The 22,816-nt window shown below is 35.9% G+C and overlaps 1 protein-coding gene across 1 annotated transcript; it reads right to left on the reverse strand.

The window, feature by feature from the left end:
• Nucleotides 1-21,814: 21,814 nt before the first annotated feature.
• Nucleotides 21,815-22,552, reverse strand: LOC131047786 (uncharacterized). Its single transcript, XM_057981572.2, has one exon. It carries the CDS (start codon nucleotides 22,550-22,552, stop codon nucleotides 21,815-21,817), a length of 738 nt encoding a protein of 245 aa, XP_057837555.2.
• Between the last annotated feature and the right edge of the window lie 264 nt (nucleotides 22,553-22,816).

The raw sequence follows: 22,816 nt of genomic DNA on the forward strand, positions 1-22,816 counted from the left end.
AATTAATATCAACTATAGCTAGAACTAATGCTAGAAAAGCAAACTCTAAATAACAAAAAAGCATCTAAGTTTATCTTAAGTGAAAAAGTAATAAAGGACCCAATTAATAAATAATTAGATAAATGTGCTATTTACTCCAACGTTGTTGTTTTGTCAAATTCAAAAATAAATTGACAAAGTTTTTACATATAAATTATAGAGTAGAATGAAAGTTCTTAGTATCCCAATACAACTTAGAATAATTGTCTTTAGGCTTTATGAAAAGGTTCACATAAAAAAATAGAATTCATGGAGGTTCATTAAAAAGTTTTAGGAGCAACATTGAAGTTAAGAAAGGTTCCCTATTATCTTCTACTCTCTTTAGCTTTTATATTGGCAAACTTGAAGAATAGTTTAATCGGAAGGGGGAATGTTGTTCCCCTAGAAGAATTTGTTGTCAAGTTTCTCTTGTATGTAGATGATCTTATTTTAATTACTATATTTTCCCAAGGGTTATAAAAGCATTTGTCGCCCTTGAACACTTTTGTAAAGATATGGTTGTTGGTACCCAACTTGACTATGTCCAATTGTGTTTCAGTATTTACCTATTTGTACATTTAGGCCCCAGTTTACTCAACATAGAGAGCTAATCTCAGAAATCTTCATCTGGTCCCCTTCGTTAAATGTTACATAAGTGTTGTTTTGTTTCATCCCCCACATGTCCCTCATATGTTGAAAAGTGAAAAAGCTAAAAAACATAATAGTGTAAATATGTCTCTAGTCTTTTCCTTTAGTTTCTACGACTTTTTGGATTTTTAGAGTTTTTAGGTTTCCCCTCCTAATGTACCTTTCCTCCAAAACCCACCTTTGCTCCATTTCTTGTCAAAAGTTGAATATTTTCCTTTCCATCATACATTTCCTTCAACCTTAACTTTTCCTTTGTATTTGTTGAAGTTGTGAAGTTTACCTTACCAGGATGCCTTTTCCTATAACCTTCAACTCTAATGCTTTACTTGGAGTTTCAATCATCCTCTTATTTGCATCCCTTGTGCATAAGGTATAGTATCTCTCTAATTTCTAACTCTTTAAGTTTTTCTCTTATATATCTTTAAGAGTCAAACTTGCAAATTTTCTTTGTCCATCATGTTTTGAGATAAAGATTATGAGTCATCCCTAATCTCAAACTCCCAATCCCTTTCATATTGTTATTTTTCAAAACTAGAGTCTCATTTATCCTTTTCCATGCATACTTTTAGCATGAGTTATGATGCATCCCTAACCCCAAATCCCAACACCTTAAATTATTTTATTTTTTTAATTTTGTATATTTATATTTCTCCCATCAATAATGGAATTAATTATATGATTATATTAGCTAAACACTACATATATTGAAATAGGATGAATATGAGTGTAAGAGGAAGGCAATGGAGGAAGAGACAAATAAGAAGCTTTGTATAGAGAAAGAAAAATAAGTTGTTGAGCATAGACAATACATAGAGGAGGATGATAAATCTTATAAATTTGCATCAAAGGATGCAAAACACATGAAGACTAATAGCATACTCAAACAACACTTAAGGCCCAAAAGATATTGTTTTGGTGGTGAAATAGATATCCAAACAATTGGATATGAATCCACTTATTTTCAGAAGGACTACCAAACATGAAAGAGTGAGTTAATTAATAGCTTCAACCCCAAATGGAATGGAATTTGCTAATTATACTTCACACTCTCATTGTTTGAGTCAAAGGTGCCTAAGGGAATTGAAATTGAATGTTAAATCTAGGGTAAATGATGTAAAATTGGTGTAAAATAACATAAACAGTGAGCTATGGATGCAGTATGCAAACATGGAGCTAGATCTGAGGTAAGGGCACAAAGAGGAACTTGTGTCTAAAAACTAGCCCGAAAGTATAGGACAAGGTGGCTTGGGGTGCATGTCCTCCAACCGTTCAATGTAGACGAACAAGAAAATTTCAGAATTAGAATGTCACTCATATCTCTTCCTAGAAATTCATCAAAAAATTGTTGGACAAGGTGGTGCCTGGCGACCCTATCCTCCACTTTTTTCTCTTGTAAATGGCATACCTAATCATCATCTCCTCTATTGGATTCTTCGTTTGTAGCTTCTAGATCTATCTCATGCACACAAAAAGAGGGGACATGGTGTTTTTATAGGGGTTTTCTTAAGTCAAACCTCAAGTTTGGAATTAACCCTTGAATTGAATTAAAATTATAAATGGAAATATTGAAGTAAATGTTGAATGATACACCTTAGATCTGTTGTGATTGATAATGGTTGATGATGCAATTCTCTTTTTATGTAATCATGAGTGTTGATGCAATAACATGATGTAACATATAAGATTCAGTCATAAACACATGCTTGCATAAAGATTGATGTAGTTTTGTTGCTCCATGATGCTTGAAAATGTTGGAAGGATATGGTGGGATAAAATGTCGCCTTGATGCTTTTTGACTGCTTGATGATAGATGCTTCTGAAATAATGTGAATGAATGGATGTAGGTGGATGTCAAAATGAACTAAAGGAATGCTCTTATATAGGATTCCCAAGTGTATCATCATAAATTGCAATCAGTCCAATTTACACCTCATGTTTGTGTTCCTACTTTAACATGTCCTATCTACATCCCCTCTCTAGGTCCAGTTTGACCCTATTCTCCAACTTTGATGTCATGAACAACATTTGGTGGGCCCTATATTGGAGGTCCTTCCCCCACTTATCTTTGTAGTGGTCATGTTTGCTAGAGAAAAATGCCCTCATTACCCTCAAACAGACCCCAATTTGAAATGGGATAGATCCTTTACCTCTTCATGGTACATGATCATTGGAGGTTGGCCTAATTGATAATTTACCTAAGGAACCCTATATAAAGACATCATATCAATTCATTTTGACATCCATGAGCTACCTAAAGTATTTGTGAATCTATGAAGCATTCATTATCAAGCATTTTCAAAGATTCAAGGTTGCATATTCATCATTCAAGCATTACAAAGAAAATTTACATCAATCTTTATGTAAGCATGTGTGTGTGATTAAGTTTTTTCATGTCTATGTGTTTGAGATGTCATTACATTTGACATTTGTGATATCATTCAAGGAGCATTGCATCATCATCAATAATTGTAGATCTGAGGTATATCTCCTTAACAATTATTTCAATATTTGCATTAATTCATTCAAGGTTAATTCTGAAATCAGGGTTTTTATTAGGAAAACCCCTATCAACAATATTAACTATCCCAGGTAACAGGTGTTGGTCTCTTCGTTTATTTTCACCAGTTCAACAGAACCGGTAGTAGAGACATTTTGTTACCAGCTGGGTTGAACCAGTAATGGAGGCTCCTTTTGAACTGGTTAATATGACAAGCATTCTGGTATTAAAATTCTGGTATGATACATCCGGCAACCGGTTGTGGCAGCTTTACTTGGTCTCTTCTTTTATTTCCACCGGTACAATAGAACCGGTAGTAGAGACATTTTGTTAACCAACTGGGTAGTACTGGTAATAGAGGCTCTTTGAACTGATTAATACGAAAGGAATGTCGGTATTAAAGTTTTGATATAATACAACCGACAACTGGTTGTGGTAGCTTTACTATGTTCTGGTAACCAAAATCCTGCTCCCCAAGTTTTCATGATATCTGGTTGTGGGGGTAGTTTTTTAAGGTTTCTTCTAGATTTGTCTTGTCCCAGTACTCTCAACTTTAGCCTCTATGAGGTTTGTACTATGGGCAAGCCCTTTTTTCCCTTTTGATCTTTGGGGGATCCCTTCTTATAGCCTTGACTTCTCTTTTCATTGTATCTGAGGAAGGACATAGGGTTTTCTTCCTGATTTTTTCCCTATTGAGCTCTTGAATCAGTTATCTTATTAATATATATATCAGTGGCTTGCCACTTTTTCCAAAAAAAAAACAAAAAACTTTCCCTTTATTTTTGTGTGCAGGAAATAGGGCAGGATCTTTACTCAAAAATTCTAGCAATGTTGGCGATGATGAATAGGTTCAACTTTTGATGGTGGAAAATTCGGAGGACCAAGGTGGATCTGTGCCACCTGGTCCCAAAAACTCAAATTGAACTTCTGGGAATAGGTTCTAAATCTATTCTTTCTCCCAAATCTCAGTCTGTGGCTATGTGGGACATCTCTAGCATTTCATATTCGTCAATCTACTTTAATTATCCCTCATTTTTCCCTAATTTCATAATTACATTCCAAATTCAACTAAGAAAGAGAATAATCAATTCCATCCAGTTGAATCCAATTAGAATCTCAACCCTTTCCCTATTGGGATTGAGCCTAGATCTATTAGGTTCATTCTTCTTTCAATGTATATTGTGTTATTTGAGTTATTTAGTGGATTTACTTGGTGAAACCCTAATTTGTAATTTTCACCGCATTACATTTTGGTCAGCCCAACATCTTTCATTCTTATTTCTAATTTTTCATCTTAAATCTGAGTTTTAGGCATTAAACAATAAATTTTTCACTCATAGATCATAATTACATAAATTTAGAGGTTAAATTCATAAAATCCCTAATTTAGTTCACTAAATATGACTTATGGGTTGCATAATTTTTTAGTTGCATTTTCAGATTTGATTATTTGATTTTAGGCATTCATAATGGAATTTAATAAGTCTAATTTGCTTTCCATTTTATAAATGATTGCATTGCTTTTTACTTATATTTATTAAAATAATGTTTTGGATAATAGTTTTTTTCACTTTACGTTGCTTCTTTTCATTCATAGTACTTTTGCATACTGTATCTTTAGGGTTTCAAAGATATTTCCTACTTGCAAATCATATCTCAAAGCTTTTATCCATGTTTTATGTTATTTTATGATGACATTTTCAAGAGCATGCGTGACATGTGTAGATCACATAAAGCCTTTTGTAGACAATGATAATCCTAGAAATGACATTGACAAAGTTAACACTTGTACCTCTCCTAGGGTATCTAGTGTGAATGAGGAAAGATTCAATACTCCTATCAATGATCTCTTAAATGGAGAGCAAGCATTGAAGAGCAACATGACACCATCTTCTCCTCATATGCATACTCTAGTGCAAGGGGGGCAATATCAAAATGTTGGTTAATCAATCTCTTTAGATACTCCTTATTCTCCTAGAGCTTATCTTAACCATCGAAACATTTGTAGGAAAGATTATGTTATTCATTTTATTCATAACCTATCTCCTCACATAACATTAAACAAAAATGAAGCCTTAGATGATAAGGACCTTTCTTCCCAACCTATCAAAGAGGATATGAATAATGTTGATAGAAAGGAGAATCTTTCTACAAAGGATATTCCTTCTTCATCTAATTATCCCTTTCATCCTTCCATGTTCCCTTACACTATAAATTTTAAATAAATTCATGACAATATTCCTTCTTTCTCACAATCGAAAAGTTATTATAGGAGTGGTTATAACATAACCTTGAAACAAGGCTATAATGGACAAGGACTTGGAAAATACGAACAAGTAATCAAAGTCCCTATAAACCCTCCTTCACAAGCTAGTACAGAAGGGCTAGGACATCCTCATTATTCACCTATGGATGATCTCCTTAGGGTGAAAAATGTTAAGGGGTGTTTTGTAAAACATAAACTCTATCATCCATTTAAAGGTGCTTCTTCCTCAAACAATCCTTTTTTGCTTATATCATCAAACCCACAATCATCATGCCAATAATTTTCTTTATTTTCAAAAGGGAATACAAGGACTCGTTAATAATGGAACTATCAAAATCATAGAAGACAATCCTCCTCCCTCTAGAAACCTTGGTCCTACATCTCAAGAGACAAGAGCTACTCCTATTGATGATCAAGAGAAATTAGCTACAAGAATCTTTTGGAGACTGTAGCATGATAATAATGTTGTTTTTCCCTTTATTAAACTTAATCACAATTGTAATAATAAGGAAGACAATGAGCATTATCTTTTTCATCGTAGTTATCCTCATTCTCTTGGAAATTGTAGAGCCTTTAAAACATTTTTCCAAGATCAATATGATTGAGATTGCATAGCTCTTACAATTGATCTTGCACTTTTTCTTCGTGAAGAGGTAGTACCTTAGCACTCTATTCATCCTATCATATTGCTCCTCACCCTATGACACTAGTAGTTAACTTCATTAAGGACTCTTTGTCATGAGTGGTGATGATTTTTCAATAACAATCATCTTGGGGTAGAAACATAATTCTTCCTTGTATCCTTGCTTTAGGGGCAAGGATAGTAGATTCAATTATCTCTCCTTTTCCAATATTACCTATTCTTTAGAGTTGCATTGTGCATATCTTGATGTTTTTTCTTGCATTTAGTATTCCTTCATGTGAGTACATGTGCGTTCCTTGTTAGGACCTTTCTTTGTTTGAAGTGGTGCATCTTCTTATGTATAATTTCTCTTTGGAGGTTAAATGTAATCCTTCTCATTGTCCTTATTCTTGGGGGGCATTGATCTTTCCTATCCTTTCTAAGGATCCACTTTTCCTTTTTTGAGTGGTGTTTCTTATGATACAATGTTATTCCTTGTGTGAAGTCATTTGTTTTCTCAAATATTATCTCTTATGTAAGAGGTGTGTAATCTTGACTACAACCTCTTCTACACTTGGCAATGTATATCTCATATAAAGAAACCCTTTGCTTTGGGTCAAAAGTATGTCATCCTTCATCAAAAATACCTTTCACCTAGAAATAGAGAGAAGGTATGCATTCTTTTTCTCCTTCCTCTCTTTTGGTCGATGATGTTATTTTTGTTCAAAAATATCCTCTTGGAGGTAGATGTCTTTGAGCAAAGATCTCTTCTCCTCCAAGGATTCCCTTTACACTTGTTGCAAGATATCTCTTTTTCAACTATATTTTCCTTGCATATAAGAGTGATGCCTCTTTAGCTTGGATTTATGAACATTGTTGCCTAAAAGGATATCTCCTTGGTGTGGAAGGTGTGTATCCTTGTTTCTAGCTTCCTTAAGACATCAACATAGGACATAATTGACATCTTAAGGGGGGGTGGGGGGCATTGCATATCACCCTCTTTGTACTATATTTTGCATGTCTTATACAGGTCTTTCAGACTCAAAATTAGACAAAACAAAGTCTTATCTAAATGCTTCATGACCGAAACTAGATGCAACATTTTTATGTCTTATATGAGGCACACATTCTCGAAACTAGACAATTTTTTTTTATATGAGATGTTCCTAAAACTAGACATATATATGCCTTATACATGGTACACATGCTCGAAACTATATGAAAGAAAGTCTTATACAAGATGTTCCTAAAACCAGACACATTTTCATATTTATTTCATGTATTATACAAGTTATTGCATGCTCAAAACTAGACAAAACAAATTTTTATATGAGATGATTAATTATTGAAACTAGACAACAACGTATGCAGTAGGATAAGTGGAACTAGCAAAACACGGCTAGATTATTCAAACTCTCCTCCCCAACATGGATCACCTAGCATAACACAACTTGCTAGCCCATGACATCCATGTCCTCTCTTTTCTCTTCCCCGTGAGCTCATAACTTTTCTATTTGTGGATCATGATTCATCATTTGATGCATGCTCTTTCTCTTTTTAAGTGATCTCTTGTGTTTTTGTGATAACATTTCGAGAATGATATTAGTAGCTAAGACATTTTTATTATTGAGGTCTCTTTGACTTGGAGCCCTTTTTGTGTTGTTTGTCTTTTGTCTTTGATTGTTTTTTTGTCTTTATCGTTTTGTGTATGTCCTTGTCTTTATCTTGTTGTGTGTGTCCTTGCATGAGATTATGTGAGTTAAGATCCTAAGATTGGGGGCTTGGTTTCTAAAAATCAATGATGTCTTATCTCCTTGTGATCTTAATCTTGATCCTCTCTCTCATCTTTCTACTTTACTATGAATATTTGTGTAGGCACATACTCTTGTTAAAGTGGGGGATAAATGTGGCATCATAAATTGTAACTGGTCCAATTCACACCTCATGTTTGTGCTCCTACTTTAGTGTGTCCTATCTCCATCACCTCTCTAGGTCTGGTTTGACCCTAGTCTCCAACTTTTATGTCATGAACAACATTTGGTAGGCCGCATCTTGGAGGTTCTTCCCCCATTTCTCTTTGTAGTTGTCCTTTTTGCTGGAGGACCAGGGCGTGGAGCACCCTAGTCTGGACAAGGGTACTCCAAAACACCTTAGTCCCCCTCAAACAAGCCCTAATTTGAAATGGGGTTGGTCCTTTACCTCTCTGATGGTTTTCGATCCCCAAGGCTACACATGACCATTGGAGGTTGGCCTAATCAGTAATTTAAATAAGGAACCCTATATAAAGACATCCTATCAATTCATTTTGACATCCATGAGCTACCTAAAGTATTTGTGCATCCATGAAGAATTCATCATCAAGCATATTCAAAGATTCAAGGCTGCATATTCATCTTTCAAGCATTGTGGAGCAAAGTTACATCAATCTTCATGCAAGCATGTGTGTGTGATTAGGGTTTTTCATGTCCATGTGTTTGTCATGCCACTAATTCAACATTTGTGATTACATTTATTATTTTACTTGGTGAAACCCTAATTCTTGCTTTTCATCCTATTACACTAGGATAATTTACCAATTATGCTAACTTCCAATGCGCAAATAGAGACATCAAGATCCAAAATCATCAGGAAGGGGAAGTGCACCAACATATTTGAAATAGGTTCGGTTTAAGGAGGACAGGGACACCCCGAGAACCCCTGTCTAGATAAGGGAACCACAAGCAATCTTGTCCACTAAATATAGGGCAAAAAAGTGGGAAATCAAGGGCACACAACCCAATGCCAACATTTAGATTACTGTGCAAAAATATGGCATCAATTTTGATGTAAAAAGGCTAGAAATGGACCTAGGTGAGAGCTAAGATGGGACACACTAAAGTAGGGACACAAAAGGTGGTGTAAATTGTGTAGGGTTACAATTTATGACATTAAAAATATATGTTAGAAAGGTAAACATGTACAACTTATAAATTCAAAGGACAATAGTAATTAAGTAATTGGAACCATTAGTTGATTTAATGTATAATAATGACAACTAACAAAAATATAACTTGTATCTAGGTTACTTGGACGTTGTTCATACATGCCTCCTTATGGTACAAATGATGTTTCTAATTGAGTGTTTATGGTATTGCATCACATGTGTCAAGCATGTCAATTAGTTGTGCAAAAGGTACACATGAAACAAACGAGCAATCAAAGTTGGGTGGTAATGCAAATTCACATCAATCATCAAAACCCAAGATCAATATTGAATCTTATGGAATGTCATCAAATGAGGAGGACAAACTCGGTGATATTCATCTAGAGAAACACACACCACTATGGGAAATGTAAACGAGGATAAGTTGTGTGATGGTGAAAAATTTAGGATTTCCACCATTGGATGTAGTAAAAACCATTAATTTTGTATCACATTCAAAAGAGGGGTGGATCCAATAGATTTAATCACAAACCAGTATTGATAAGGACTGAATACTAATCAGATTCAAGGGGTTTTTAATTTGTTTACCCTCTTTTGTGAGTTGAATTGCTGAAATTTGGGAAAAGTATTGAAAATGAAGGTAAAAATGCAAAAATAGTGAGCTGCAGTTGTCAAATTGAGGCATGCACCTGGATCTGAGAAATATAAGCAGATTTAGACCCGATCCTTGAAAAACCTCCAAAAATGTCAGGACCGGAGCACCTGTTGCTTTGGTCCTTCTAAATTTTCCCACACCAAAAGGGGTTGATTCATCTATGCAAATAATGTTGATTATGAGGATCACAACTCCGTACCTATTTCCTGCACATAGAAAGAAAGGGAAATAGGTTGGGAATACTAGCTTGCCTAAGTCAAACCCCAATTAAGGAATTAACCTTGATTGAAATATTGTAAATACTGAAATAAATAATTGAAAGATATACCTTAGATCTGCAATGACTGATAATGATACTTTTCTTCTTAAATGTAATCAAATGTGTTGTATGAAATGGTATGAACATGACCAAACCCTAATCACACACATGCTTTCATATGAATGATGTAATGTTGCTCCACAATTGATGATGAAGATTGTAGCCTTGAAGACCTCTAGAAATGCTTGATGATGAATGCTTTAATTCTTGATGATTATAATTTTTCCCCTGTATGCTTATGACATGGTGATCAAATGAGAGGGGAAAACCTCCTTATATACTTGCCTGTCGAAAAATGTATTTCTTTTTTGACATAGTCCGACACAGGGAGGGGTTTCCTGCTCAAATTTGAGAATGTAAGAGGGGGCCAAGAGAGGGCCCAATTAAGGAGGATCAGAGCGTGGTGCCCTTGTCTGAATGAGGACCAGAGCGCCATGCCCTAGTCCTACCCTATTTTGGGGCTGGGCTAATGGGCCATGTGATGCATGAAATGAAAATGAAGCCATATTTGCATGATGAAGGCATAATCAAGACTTAATTAGGCATTGGGGGACACACACTAAGGTGAGGGCCCAAAATGTGGACTAAATTGTAAGGGAGTACAATTTAGGATGCTACAAGTTGTCATTTAAATTTTTTCTTTGTACAACGTTGTAAACTTGCATAGCTTCCTAATATCTTTTTTTGTTAAAGAAAGAGAATTTGATTCAACATATCATTCATCAACAATATATTGATCTTAATGGCTGCTTTACATGGAAAGAAGAGTATATATACAAGTTGTAGATGTGATACTTATAAGGGTTGATTAAAATTATTAAATGGATTTAGGTTTCCATGTCTGCATATCGACATATTTGTGGTTGTTCTGGTTAATTAAGAAAAACAGGTTTTCAGGACCCAAAACCTTTAACAAAGGAGATTATGATAAGACAATAAATAGTCCAGAGCTTATAAACCGCTTACAAAATGACTGGCAAAAAAAATGGATTTAGGTTTCCTTGTCTGCATATTGACATATTTGTGGTTGTTCTAATTAATTAAGAAAAACAGGTTTTCAGGACCTGAAACCTTTATCAAAGGAGATTAAGATAAGACAATAAAAAGTCCAGAGCTTATAAACCGCTTACAAAATGACTAGCAAAAAAGATAGCAAACCAAAAAGACAGCTAAAGATAAAAACAACAAAGAAACAAGGAAATCACTACACAACTATAGTCTTCAGCAGGTCCTCCACCTTTTTCACCAACTGGTCATAGGTGGCCCCAACAACTTTGAGATCTTCCAGGTCCTTGTTAGGTTTCTTTTCTTTCTTTTTGCCTCTAGTTTGGGTTCTGGGTCCTTGAGCATCCCCTGTGCCTTCAGTGTCCGGGTCAATATCCGGGGTCTCCTTCTCTTCGTCCAGTTTGCTGATGAGAGTATTAGTGTTGCTAGCAAAAATCTTCAGGATGCTTAAACTCTGTTTAGCAATACTCTTCAGGCACTCCTCAATTTTGATGACTTTACTAGCGGTACCCGAGATAGTTTGATCATTAGCATCAGCAAGATTTTTCCTTTCCAGTAGATCTTTCTCTATTTTCTCAAATCTGGGGTTGAAGGAGTCTCTTATGTTTTCAGCTTTTGCAATGGTATTAGACATATTTGTGGTTGTTATCATAGTTCTACCTTCAATATATTTTTTATAAATTTAATGGTTGCATCATATGAACCATATTTGTGGGATTGACAAAAGGACTATAATTGGAGTTCATGCCATCTATTGGTATGTGGAGATTGGTCATGTAGTTGGGCTTAAATTTTGGTGACATTCACAACCATGTTTTCCCCTCAAATTAATTATGGGGTAGTGCAGGGGAGAAAATACCTTCTTGTAGGCCCTAGAGAGTGTATCCCCTTGGAAGGGGCCTAGAGGCAAGGCCAAGAGTAGGGATCTAGGGACAACACCCTCACCCAAAGCCACTAGGGGCAACACCCATAGTTCAAGGCTTAAGGATAACTCCCTCAAAGCCAAAATTGCCTATTATTTAATAAAGGAGTATGTTGTCATTTTGGTATGTAAGCCAACCTTTGTAAACTGCAAAAAAGGCTTGATAAATAAGTGATTGTGGAATGTGAAAAGGTATGATATTATAATTTTTTTGCTAGATAATAGAAGAAAATGGACAATTGTTTCTCTATGGATATTGCCCACATTGGGTTAACCATGTAAATTTGTATGTTGTGAATTTATATTTTGTAGTATAATTAATATTATTTATTACTTTGATTTACCTAAATCTTACCAAATATTATCTTTCTTAAAAAAGTATGAACATGAGCCATAAGGAAGATAGGACTAGAAATAAAATTTGAAAATATTGTATATTTATTTGACCCTTTTATGTTGATTTTTCATTTATTTGATCCTTTTGATTTATAAGAATGACAAATTGGTAGCCTGATGGAGCTTGGGTGGGAGAAACGTAAAAAAATAATTTTAAATTATGGACTTGCAAAACAACTAGAATCTACTCAACTAGGAAGACAAATGGATTGTAGGTTTTGGTAGTGTCTTGCATAGTGTTTGGGCTACATCAAAACTTGTGTAATCATAATCACTATCAAGCATTTGGCATTTCTCGGTGTTTCCCTAGAACTTTTTCAAAATCAAAATTCGCATCATCATAATCACTATCAAACATTTGACATTTTTCGGTGCTTCCCTACAACATTTTTGAATTCAATTTCCATCCTCCCCCCTTGCCCCTCGGGTACACCTTTTAACCCACTTATCCTAAAGAAGTGTCAAACATTTTAGATTAGTTGGCCAAAAACATCTTATTATCCTAGTGAAAACCATTCACATGGACCTATTGTTCACTCTAAGGGACCACATAACACTAACGGGGTTCCTTTAGAAAATGAGGGTTTTGTCTTTACCCCTCGATACATTCAAAATAGAGATGGGTCTCCCTTCAATACAAAAAGAAAAAATATAGGGCAACATATAGCAAGCATAAATCCTTTCTAGAGGAAGCACCATCGTAGGGAAAACAACAAGACCTTACAAAGGAAACATTAGGGTAGAGAAAGCTTCAAGACCTTCCAAAGGAAGTAGCTAAGGGTTCTTAAAAAGAAATGTCAATGGATTCCAAAAGGCCAAAACACCCAGACCAAAGTAGAGCTCCCCAACAAAATGCCCATAGGGAAAAAAATCCTTAAAGAGAATCTAAAAGTAACCTTCTCTAAAGAGACATTGAAGCCACAAATTCAAGATATATGGGAACAAGCAATAATTTGTATACTTTAGAATCTCACTCCTAATAAAAAAAAATTTGTTCAAATGGGTAGGTGACCACTGGTAGGGAGCAAATGGAGTATTTTTCATAGATCGAGAAAAAGGCTTTTTTGTAGCAATTTTCTCTTCCAAGAACCTTAGAGGCTTTGTATTTAAAATCAAAATTTGGTTTCTTGAGTGCTCAGACTTGTATATTCAATCACCATTGTTCCATTATTACTCGTCTATAAATTATGATCAATTCTTTTTGTTTGGAAAGTGTTTCGAAGTACTATGGTTGAGCACAAAGTTAGAAAGTGATTGGAAGAAAAAGAAGAAAAAATTAATTGGTATGTAGATTTCACATCAAAGCATTGGATAATTGATTATAGAATCATTATGAATATTAAAAAAATGGGAATGAGAAGCTTATTGTTGTTTTGTCAAATTTTAAAAAGCTTTTGATAGTGTTTTTAGGTATAAATTATGGAGTGGAATGAAGAATTTTCTTGCATATAAAAAAATAATAATTATTATTAATGTGATTATGTAAAATTAAACAAAGAAAATAAAATTTAATTAAACAAAATTAAAACAAATAATTGGAAAAATTTTATTAAACATTTAAAAGGTAGACCAAATCTATAAATAAATAAATAAAATAATTTATACATGGCATATCATTTATTAAATCTCAAAATATTTAAAAACGGAATTAAAAAAGAAGAAGGGAGGAAATATCTATTATTATATTTAGAAGTTGTTAATGGTGGAGGGGAACAACTGGATGAGAACCCTAAGAATTTAGAAGGAAACCTTGAAAATCTAGAAGACAATCCTAAAAAGTTAGTCAACAATAGTTGGGCTGAACAGGAGGGGCCTACACAAGACAACAAGAAAGAAGAGGTGGTGATGGAAGAGGACAAGAAGATGAACATTATGGATGAGAACTATAGGGGATGCTAGAAGATTGAGAAAGAGTTGAGGGAGATGAGGGAGGAGCTTTGCAGACTTAAAGACATGCTAAATGAGTTAGAATCGAAGATGGGGAGTATTTGCAAGTTTGGCCTCAGAGTCATGAACAACTTTTCTACTTCCCTTTGTCTTATGCAAGAAAAAGTTCTCGGTGACGTAGCGGGTGAAGAGCTCATTCATAGGGTTATGTTCAAGTTCCTAACTGAGGACTGGAACAACACCATGTTGCAAGTTGGCCAAGGGGTTAAAAAATCTTGAAATGTCTAGCTATTTAGTTGTCTTTCCTTTTACTATTTTTTTGTTTCTAGGAGCTGGACTCCTTTGATAAACTTTATATGTTATTATGGTAGATAGTTACTATAGTTTATGGTTTCCTTCCGGTTAGTTATGGTTACTATTGAATAACTGTGACTGTGCTCTGATTTTGTTGTTTAACTTTGATGCCTTTGGGTTGTGGTTGTATAAGGGACAACACCCTTGTTTTTGTTGCTCATAATATAAAAAACAATTAGAAGTTGCATATTCATTGCATGCTTATCACAAACAAACAAATAAAGGTTGAATTTTTATCTTTAGAAAAATTGTCAAAGAAGTGAGAGTTTATCCTTCACGAACAAATAGAAGTTTAATTTTTATCTCTAGACAATTGTCAAAATGTGGGAGTTTTATCTTTAGGAAATTTCCATAGAAGTGAAACTTAATATTAGGGAAAAGTTGATTTCAAATGAAAACTTCCAACAATATTAATTAGTTTTAAAACAAAAAAATATTCATCTAGTTTGTATATAAGGAGGTTAAAGAAATACATACAAGCATGTAATGAATTTCATGTTATGAAGTTAGTCTTAGTTTTGAAAAAAGGTGTGAACAAGTTTTGATTTTTTTTAAGGAGTTAGTTTTAATTTTGGAGAAATTTTGTGAGAATTTTTAATGAATGAAGAATAGAGTATATAGGTTTTTTTGGAAGAGATTTCTTTGATTTTAGTAGGAAGAAGCTTGAAGGAAGGACTTTGGAAGTAGGAGCTTGATTCAACGAAGAAGGGAAATGATCTTGAAAATCTAGTGTTTCTTTTGAAAAGAATAAGAATCTTAATGATTGGATACAATTGAAAAATATATGAAAGGATTTCTTAAATCTAAAGAGGATAATTATATATATATATATATATATATATATATATATATATATATATATATATATATATATATATATATATATATATATATATATATATATATATATATATATATATATATATATATATATATATATATATATATATATATATATATATATATATATATATATAATTAATATTCTAAGTATTTTAAGTCAAGATAAAATTGAAATTATAATTTTTTTTTTTGGTCGGTAATAATATTTTATTTTATTATATAATATCTTTCATACATCATCAAAATTTCAGGCTTTCATATGTCCAGTTAGCCTGATATTTAAACTTATAAACCTGCAAGAGCCTCGCGCTTCGGGCATTTACAACCATAACACCACCAAAATAACAAAAAAACCACACACCAAGTCATCTCCCCCGAAACCCATAGGATGATATATGATCCTATTATTGATATCTAATTCTACTAATCAGACCCATAACGGGTTTACATTGATAATGTTACTCTTGTAATCCCTATTTGATCTTAAAAAATAGCTTTCATTACTTAACAAAAAATAACACCCACCAAGCCCTTCGCCTTCATCAATCTCTAGTCGGATATCCGCTAAGGTTCTTCAGCTGCAGCCAATTGCCTTGGAATATCCTTCGCTTCCTCAATCCTCTGTGCTTTCCTTTAGGGGGAGCCTTTGGCCATGCTATGACCAAGTCATTTTCTTCCATCTCATGTTGCTGAATCAACCTCTTCAGGTTCTCCCATGCTTTCGCCTTTTCCAGCACATAACCTTCCTTATCTGCCTTCCCTATCCAGCAAACAAAGGGAACCAGTCCAAACTCTTCAGCGTCTTTAGCCTCTGCAAACCCTTCTGAGTAATCAAATCCTACCTCGGGCACTGCCCATTCCGGGATGGAATCGAGCCCTTCCAACATAGCATCATCAAAAATTGATGTTGCAACCCATTTCACCGCGTCAATGTCTTCTCCAAGTTCTAAGCCCCATGCTATCACCATTGATATGATATCCAAGTTTACCTTCCAACGCGCCACATTCTCCATAAAAAAAGGGGCAGACCACCTTTAGCATAGTGTTTATCATTTCCTCTTCTTTAAAACGGAGGAGCTCTGCCATTCTATCCCTGCTCACTGCCCCTTTTAATCCTTTTTGCTGTTTTTTAGTGGTGACTATAAACGTTGCTTCCATGGTGGCAGCTCCTCCTTACCCTATTTCCTTCATGGCTGTCGCTACTCTAAAACTTTCACCCTAATTTATTTCTCCATAGTCGCTGCAAACATTGCATCTCTTGATTTAAACCCCGCATTTACCCTATTTATGAGCATGGCATGTTAACCATCTGATAATGCATCCGCATGTTTCTTCAAAAGCCCTGTTAGAAACATTTAAACTCTACTTATGCAATCCAAACACTAATGTTATTTCATGCGTGTCGAGGGGTCACTCATCATTATTAATGCTACTTTCCTGAATTGTCGCCGCTTTGAGCTTTTTCCTTTATGTGTTTTTATTGAGATTGCGGGGCTTCCCTTGTGCGAACTTTCATTTCGGCCGTTCCACTCACAGAGTCTCATATGAGATTGATGTCATCCTACTTGATATCACTCCTTCCAATCCCTCTCTCCAATCATTAACTTGTCATCTCCCCAAAAAGTGATGATTCCTAAAAGTCGTCCATTTTCAAAATACCTTCAACATCAAAAGACAAGGCCCATTTGGATAAACTGTCCGCTGTATGATTACCCGCCCTTCTAATATGACTGATTTTGAATTTTTCAAAATAGTTAATTTTGTCTAATATTATTGCTAAGAGGCCTTGAAGATGCCAAGCACTTCTTTCCCCATTCATAATTGCTTGAATTATGATCAAGGAATCTCCTTCTAAGTGCAGGTTTCTAACCCCTTCTTTTTTTGCTAATTCTATACCTAGTAGGGCTGCTTGGGCTTTTGCTTCATTGTTGGTGCTCCTTTGAAGTCTTTTAGCTCCATATTTTAAAAGATTTCCATTGTCATCCCATAATGCAAATCCGGCCCCTGCTAACTGCCTAGATTGTTGTGCTGCTCCATCAAAATTTACTTTTACCCACCCCTTCTCAGGTGGTTTCCATTGGACCTTTTCTAAGTTTCCCTTATTTCTCTTACTTGTTGATGTTGATCCATGTCTGATTTTGATTCCGGACTATGCTTTTTGAATAATTCTGTCCATTAAAGAAAAGGGTTTGGATAATGAGAAGGATTGTGAAGCTATTGATCCCACCACCTCTTCAATAGCTCTATTGATTCTTGATAACAATCTATTCTCATCCTCTATCTTGTCTTGAAATATTCTTTGGTTTCTTTCCTTCCAAATCTCCCAAACAACTATAGATGGGCTTATTTTCCAAACACATGAGAGGGTTGACTTCCTTGGTTGTTTTGGCCAGCTCTCAAAAACCTCTTTTATTGAGCATTGAAGTAGCCCCTGCCAATTTAAATTCCTCTGAAGTTCGAACCAACATTTCTGAGCTACTTTACAAGTTAAGAGCAAATGGTCCACTGATTCTTCTGCCTGATTGCACATAACACACTTTGAAGGTCCCTCCAAGCCAAGTCTCTTCCTTCTTTCCCCTGTTAGGATTCTGCCTTTCGTTGCCAACCATGCAAAAGCACTTGCTTTTGGGAGGCATTCTTTACTCCAGAAAAGGGTCCATGTTTTTGAGGGAGCCTCCTCCCTACCTTCTATCAGTTGATATCCCAGTTTGACTGAATACTTACCATCCTTAGCCCCACACTAAATCACCTTATCTTCCTTCCCTGTGAGGAAAACCTTCCTCTGATTCAACACATTTCTTAGTCTTTGTTGCTGCTGAGCAGATATGCCTATTGAGGATAAAGCTTTCCAATGCCATTCTTTTCCTAGGTCACCCTCAGAACTCTGCATGTAGTCCTTTACTTTATAACTGCATTAACACTTCCTTTGCCTCTGTGAAATCTTCTAGCTCTCTCAAAGCCGATAGTCTTGCCCAAGAGTCCTCCCAAAATTTGGCCTTAGTCCCATTCCCAATTTGCCATGTTAGATGATCTGTTACAACCTTGCGACTCTCCAAGATGAAGTTCCAAATTGTTGACCCTTTGGGAGGGTTTCAAATCGTGAAGATTGTGTGATCCTCTGCAGAATCAAGATACTTTGCTCTCAACACTTTAACCCACATCTGATTTGAGTTTGAGTATATATTCCAGACCAGTTTTGCTCCTAGGGCACTGTTCATTTTTTGCCAGTCCCTCAGACCAGCCCCTCCTCTTTCCTTGGCTTGACAAACTTTATCCTATGCCAAAAGTGGGATTTTTTCTTGATCATTTGCCCCATTCCAAAAAAAATTCCTCATCTTTTGTTGAATAGAGTTGATGACCTTTTTCGGGATTTTAAGGCACATCATGGAGTAAATAGGGATGGCTGACACAACTGTTTTCAACATTAAAATTTTGCCTGCTGAAGTTAGCCATCTACTTTTCCACCCTTCCATTTTATTAATGCAGCTATCTATTAGTTTCTTCCACAACTTTGACCTGTTTGCTCCACCAAAGAAGGGTATTCCTAAATATTTGCCTTGTAAGGATCCCACTCTCATTCCCATGAGTCTGCATATATCCCTTTGTTTGCCAGGTTTGCAGTTAAAGAAAAAAATCTCAAACTTGTGCCAATTGACTTTTTGACCTGAGGTTGATTCATAGAGATCTAGGGTTTCTTTCATGACCCTTCCTTCCCTAGACGATGCATCTCCTGCTAGGAAGGTGTCATTTGCAAATTGTAGATGTGTTAAGGGGTTTACTCCAACTGCTATTCGGACCCCCTTCCACACACCTAATTCCCATTTTTTCGAGATAAGACGTCCGAGCACTTCTGCCATTATTATGAATAAGAACGGTGATAGAGGATCTCCTTGTCTTAAACCTTTTTTAGATTCGAAAAAACCTTGGGGGCTGCCATTTACAAGGACTGAGAATCTCGGGGAGCTAATGCAACTTTTGACCTAGGAGACCCAAGCTTCACTGAAACCAAACCTCTGAAGGACTTTTATCAGAAAGTCCTGATTGACCTCATCATAGGCTTTCTTAATGTCAACCTTAACCATCATCTTCTCTGACTTAGCTCTCCTAATGGAGCAAACAGCTTCATGGGCCAGAATAATACCTTCAAAAATAGACTTGCCTGGTGCGAATCCACTCTGTTCATTCGAGATCACTAGGTCTAAAATTGGTTTTAACCTATTGGAAATCACTTTTGTAATGATTTTATAAATGGAATTACAGAGTGAAACTGGGCGAAAGTCATTGAAAGAGTTGATTTCTGCCTTTTTTGGAATCAAAGCTATGAAGGTGTTATTGAAGTCTTTTAACATGAATCCTCCCCTCCTTGATTCCTCTATGACTCCATGAATATCATCCGCCAATATGTCCTAAAACTTTTGAAAGAACAGAGCAAAAAAACCATCCGACCCAGGTGATTTGTCTGCTCCTAAGCTAAAGACAACCTTTTTAACCTCTTCCATTGAAACCTTCTCCATTAACCTTTTGTTGTGTTCCTCCATTATGCATGGGGGAATGACCTCTAGAATGTGAGGCATGTGTTCCACCTAATTGTCTACCCTGTTGAAAATCTCAAAGAAATGCTATATTGCTGCCTGATTAATTTGTTTTTGATCGGTGAGTATGTTTCCACTTCGGTTTTTAATTGAGAAGATCTTGTTGTCAGCCCTTTTTACTTTAACTGAGGCATGGAAGAATTTTGTGTTTCTGTCACCCTCCTTCAACCAGGTTTCTCTTGATTTTTGTTCCAATAAATATCCTCCCTAGCTAATACTTTTGCATATTGGTTATTGAGAGATTTTTCTCGTTTATACAGGTCTTCATCCATTCCATTGTTAACAATTTGCTCATGTAAGTTTTTTAGATCTTTCTCTAAAATAATCTTGTCTTTGAATATATTTCTAAAAGTGAAAGCTTTATTACCTGGGTTTTCTGGCTTGTGTTGCCACCATTGGTCTATGAGATTTTTGATGTTGCCATCCCAAAGCCACATTGCCTCAAATTTAAAGGGACACCGCTCTGGAGCACTATCATCCTGCAAGCTTAGACATATTGGATAATGGTCTGATCCTGTGAAAGGTAAGATCTCCGCATTGCTGGTCCAGTGACTCTTCGACCAATCTCCTGCTATGAAAAACCTATCTAATTTTTCAGCGATATTTAGGAATCCACTCCTCCTGTTGGTCCATGTGAATTCTCCCATTTTAAAAGGGATTTCAATTAGACCTGAACTTGTGACAAAGGAGCTGAAATCTCTTTGACTCTGCTTGTTCCACTCCATGCCCCCTTTATTGTCTGAAGGTCTGATTAGTGCATTGAAATCACCTCCTAGAATAAAAACATTTTCCTTGTTATTAGACAAAATTTCAAATAACTCACTCCACACTTGCTTTTTCAGATTTGAGTTAATTGGCCCATAGATGTTGAAGAGGAAGAAACTTGTCTGCAATTGTATTGATTCAATTTTCAGCCATTGCCACCAGCGAGTGGCCCTAACAACAGTCACATCAACAGTTGAACCCTTCCAGAGCAAGACTAGAGCTCCAGAAGCGCATTGATCTCCTACCAAACTACAGTTCCATGATTGAAATTTCCTAGAAAATAAACTAAAATCCTCCTCTTTGATCTTTGTTTCTTGTAAGAGAAGAATATCCGGTCTCACTTGATCAAGACATCACTTGACCAAGACATCGCTTGATCAAGTGAATCTTGTCAGGGGCATTGCAGCCCCTGACATTCCACGAGAGGGTCTTCATTGCCCTCGGGAAAAGGCATAGCCTTTTCCTGATCTCAATTTGCTTTGGCCTGCTGCATTACCCACTAATTCCAGTTTGAATTTTTGAGACTTTCAACCTCTTTTCTTTTTCTCCCCAACTTGAGCTTTGGTTTGGAGGGATAGAGTGGTTTCCAAAGATCGCTTCTCTAGTACTCCTTCTTCTGCTGTCAGATCTAGCTCATCCATTTCATCCTGAAATCCTGAGGATTCATAGTCGTAATCTGATCCAATAAAATTTCCACCACTATCCTCTACCCCTTCAAAAGAGTTGTTTAGATTTCTGATTGGGGATATCTGGATATCCTTGAATATTGGTTCTTCCCCTGGAGGGTCTAAACTTCTTCCTGTCTTTTCTGAGTTGCCCATAGATTGCATTTGTTCTGAATATGATTCAATTTCCTGATTGGGTCGGACTATGCTGTCCTCCATTAAGTTCGTTGCATTGGGTGAGAGATTAGTTAACGTTGTCCCTTGTTTTGTAGTCTTGTCATTTATCATGCACATTAGGGAGTTTGATGTGTTCTCCTCTTGTAGAGGGGCCTTGTTTTCCTGAGGGTGATGTTTGCTGCCCTCCTCTCTTGAAGTCGTCTCCCTCCAACCGCCTTCCTGAGTGTCCATCTCTACCAAACTTCCTTACATCCCAGTGTTTAGGAGGAAGCATTCTTCCCTGCCTTTCTCTGAGACCTTTTCCTGTTAATATGAGCAACGGATTGAGCCTCTACCATAAAAGTCTCATCAATGATAACTTTTTGATATTCTATACTGTCCATCTGTGCCCCTTTTTCACCATATCCATAATATTTTCCAGATGAGTTTATCTCCCAATCTTTTTCTATCCACTCACTTTCACCATAAAAACCTTCTATCAATCTAATAATCTCCTTTTCTAGATGATGTTGCATGTTCTCTTTTCCTTTTGTGTCTGGATTGCAAAAACTCAGAGGATGCATTCTGTTGGGGCATTTCACACAAGATTCCATTTCTTCCTCTAACTCTATCTTTTGTTTCCATATTCTCATCCCTATTTTAATCTCGAGTGTGTCTGGCAGGTTATGAACTGTCTGCCAATTTACACATAATCTAGAAATCATACTGAAATCTGATGGGTCAACAAGCTCTTCTGACTTTACGAATTCCCCCAAATGGTTACCTATTTGTTTCAGGGTTTCCGCATCCTTATACTCTTGTGGTAGCCCCGGAAGCTTAATCCAAATGAGGGTTTTTTCTATTGTGGCTTCAAATGGATTAAAGTTTGGGGACCAGACAGAAATGTTTAAACCTTTTCCTTCAATAAAAAAGGGGCCATTGTCTAAAATCCAGTCTCTATCCTGAGTTGATGGGCAGACTACTAAATAATACCCATTGCCAAATGTTCTTAAGTCCATGCCTTCCCCTCAGATCTAGTCACACCAGTTCCTAAATTTGGAAAAAGCCGGCCATTTCCCAACCCATTTAACAAAAAGGCCTTTATTTTTAAGAAAGTCGAGAGATTCTTTACAGGCCTCATTTGAAAGTTCAAATGTCATAAATCTATTTATTTCGGCATTAGGGTTTACCTTTAGGGTCTTCGCCGCTTCTGTGGAAATCTTTGGCCGCCAAAACTTCTCCTGCACCAATCTGAAGTCCACTTTTGGACCGGTTCCGAGATC

The sequence above is a fragment of the Cryptomeria japonica genome, chromosome 4 (genome assembly GCF_030272615.1).
Source record: "Cryptomeria japonica chromosome 4, Sugi_1.0, whole genome shotgun sequence".
Taxonomy (NCBI): domain Eukaryota; kingdom Viridiplantae; phylum Streptophyta; class Pinopsida; order Cupressales; family Cupressaceae; genus Cryptomeria; species Cryptomeria japonica.

Bases quoted from the DNA above. Each gene is read 5' to 3' on its own strand.
- LOC131047786 (XM_057981572.2), bottom strand. From the start codon at position 22,552: ATGGACTTAAGAACATTTGGCAATGGGTATTATTTAGTAGTCTGCCCA.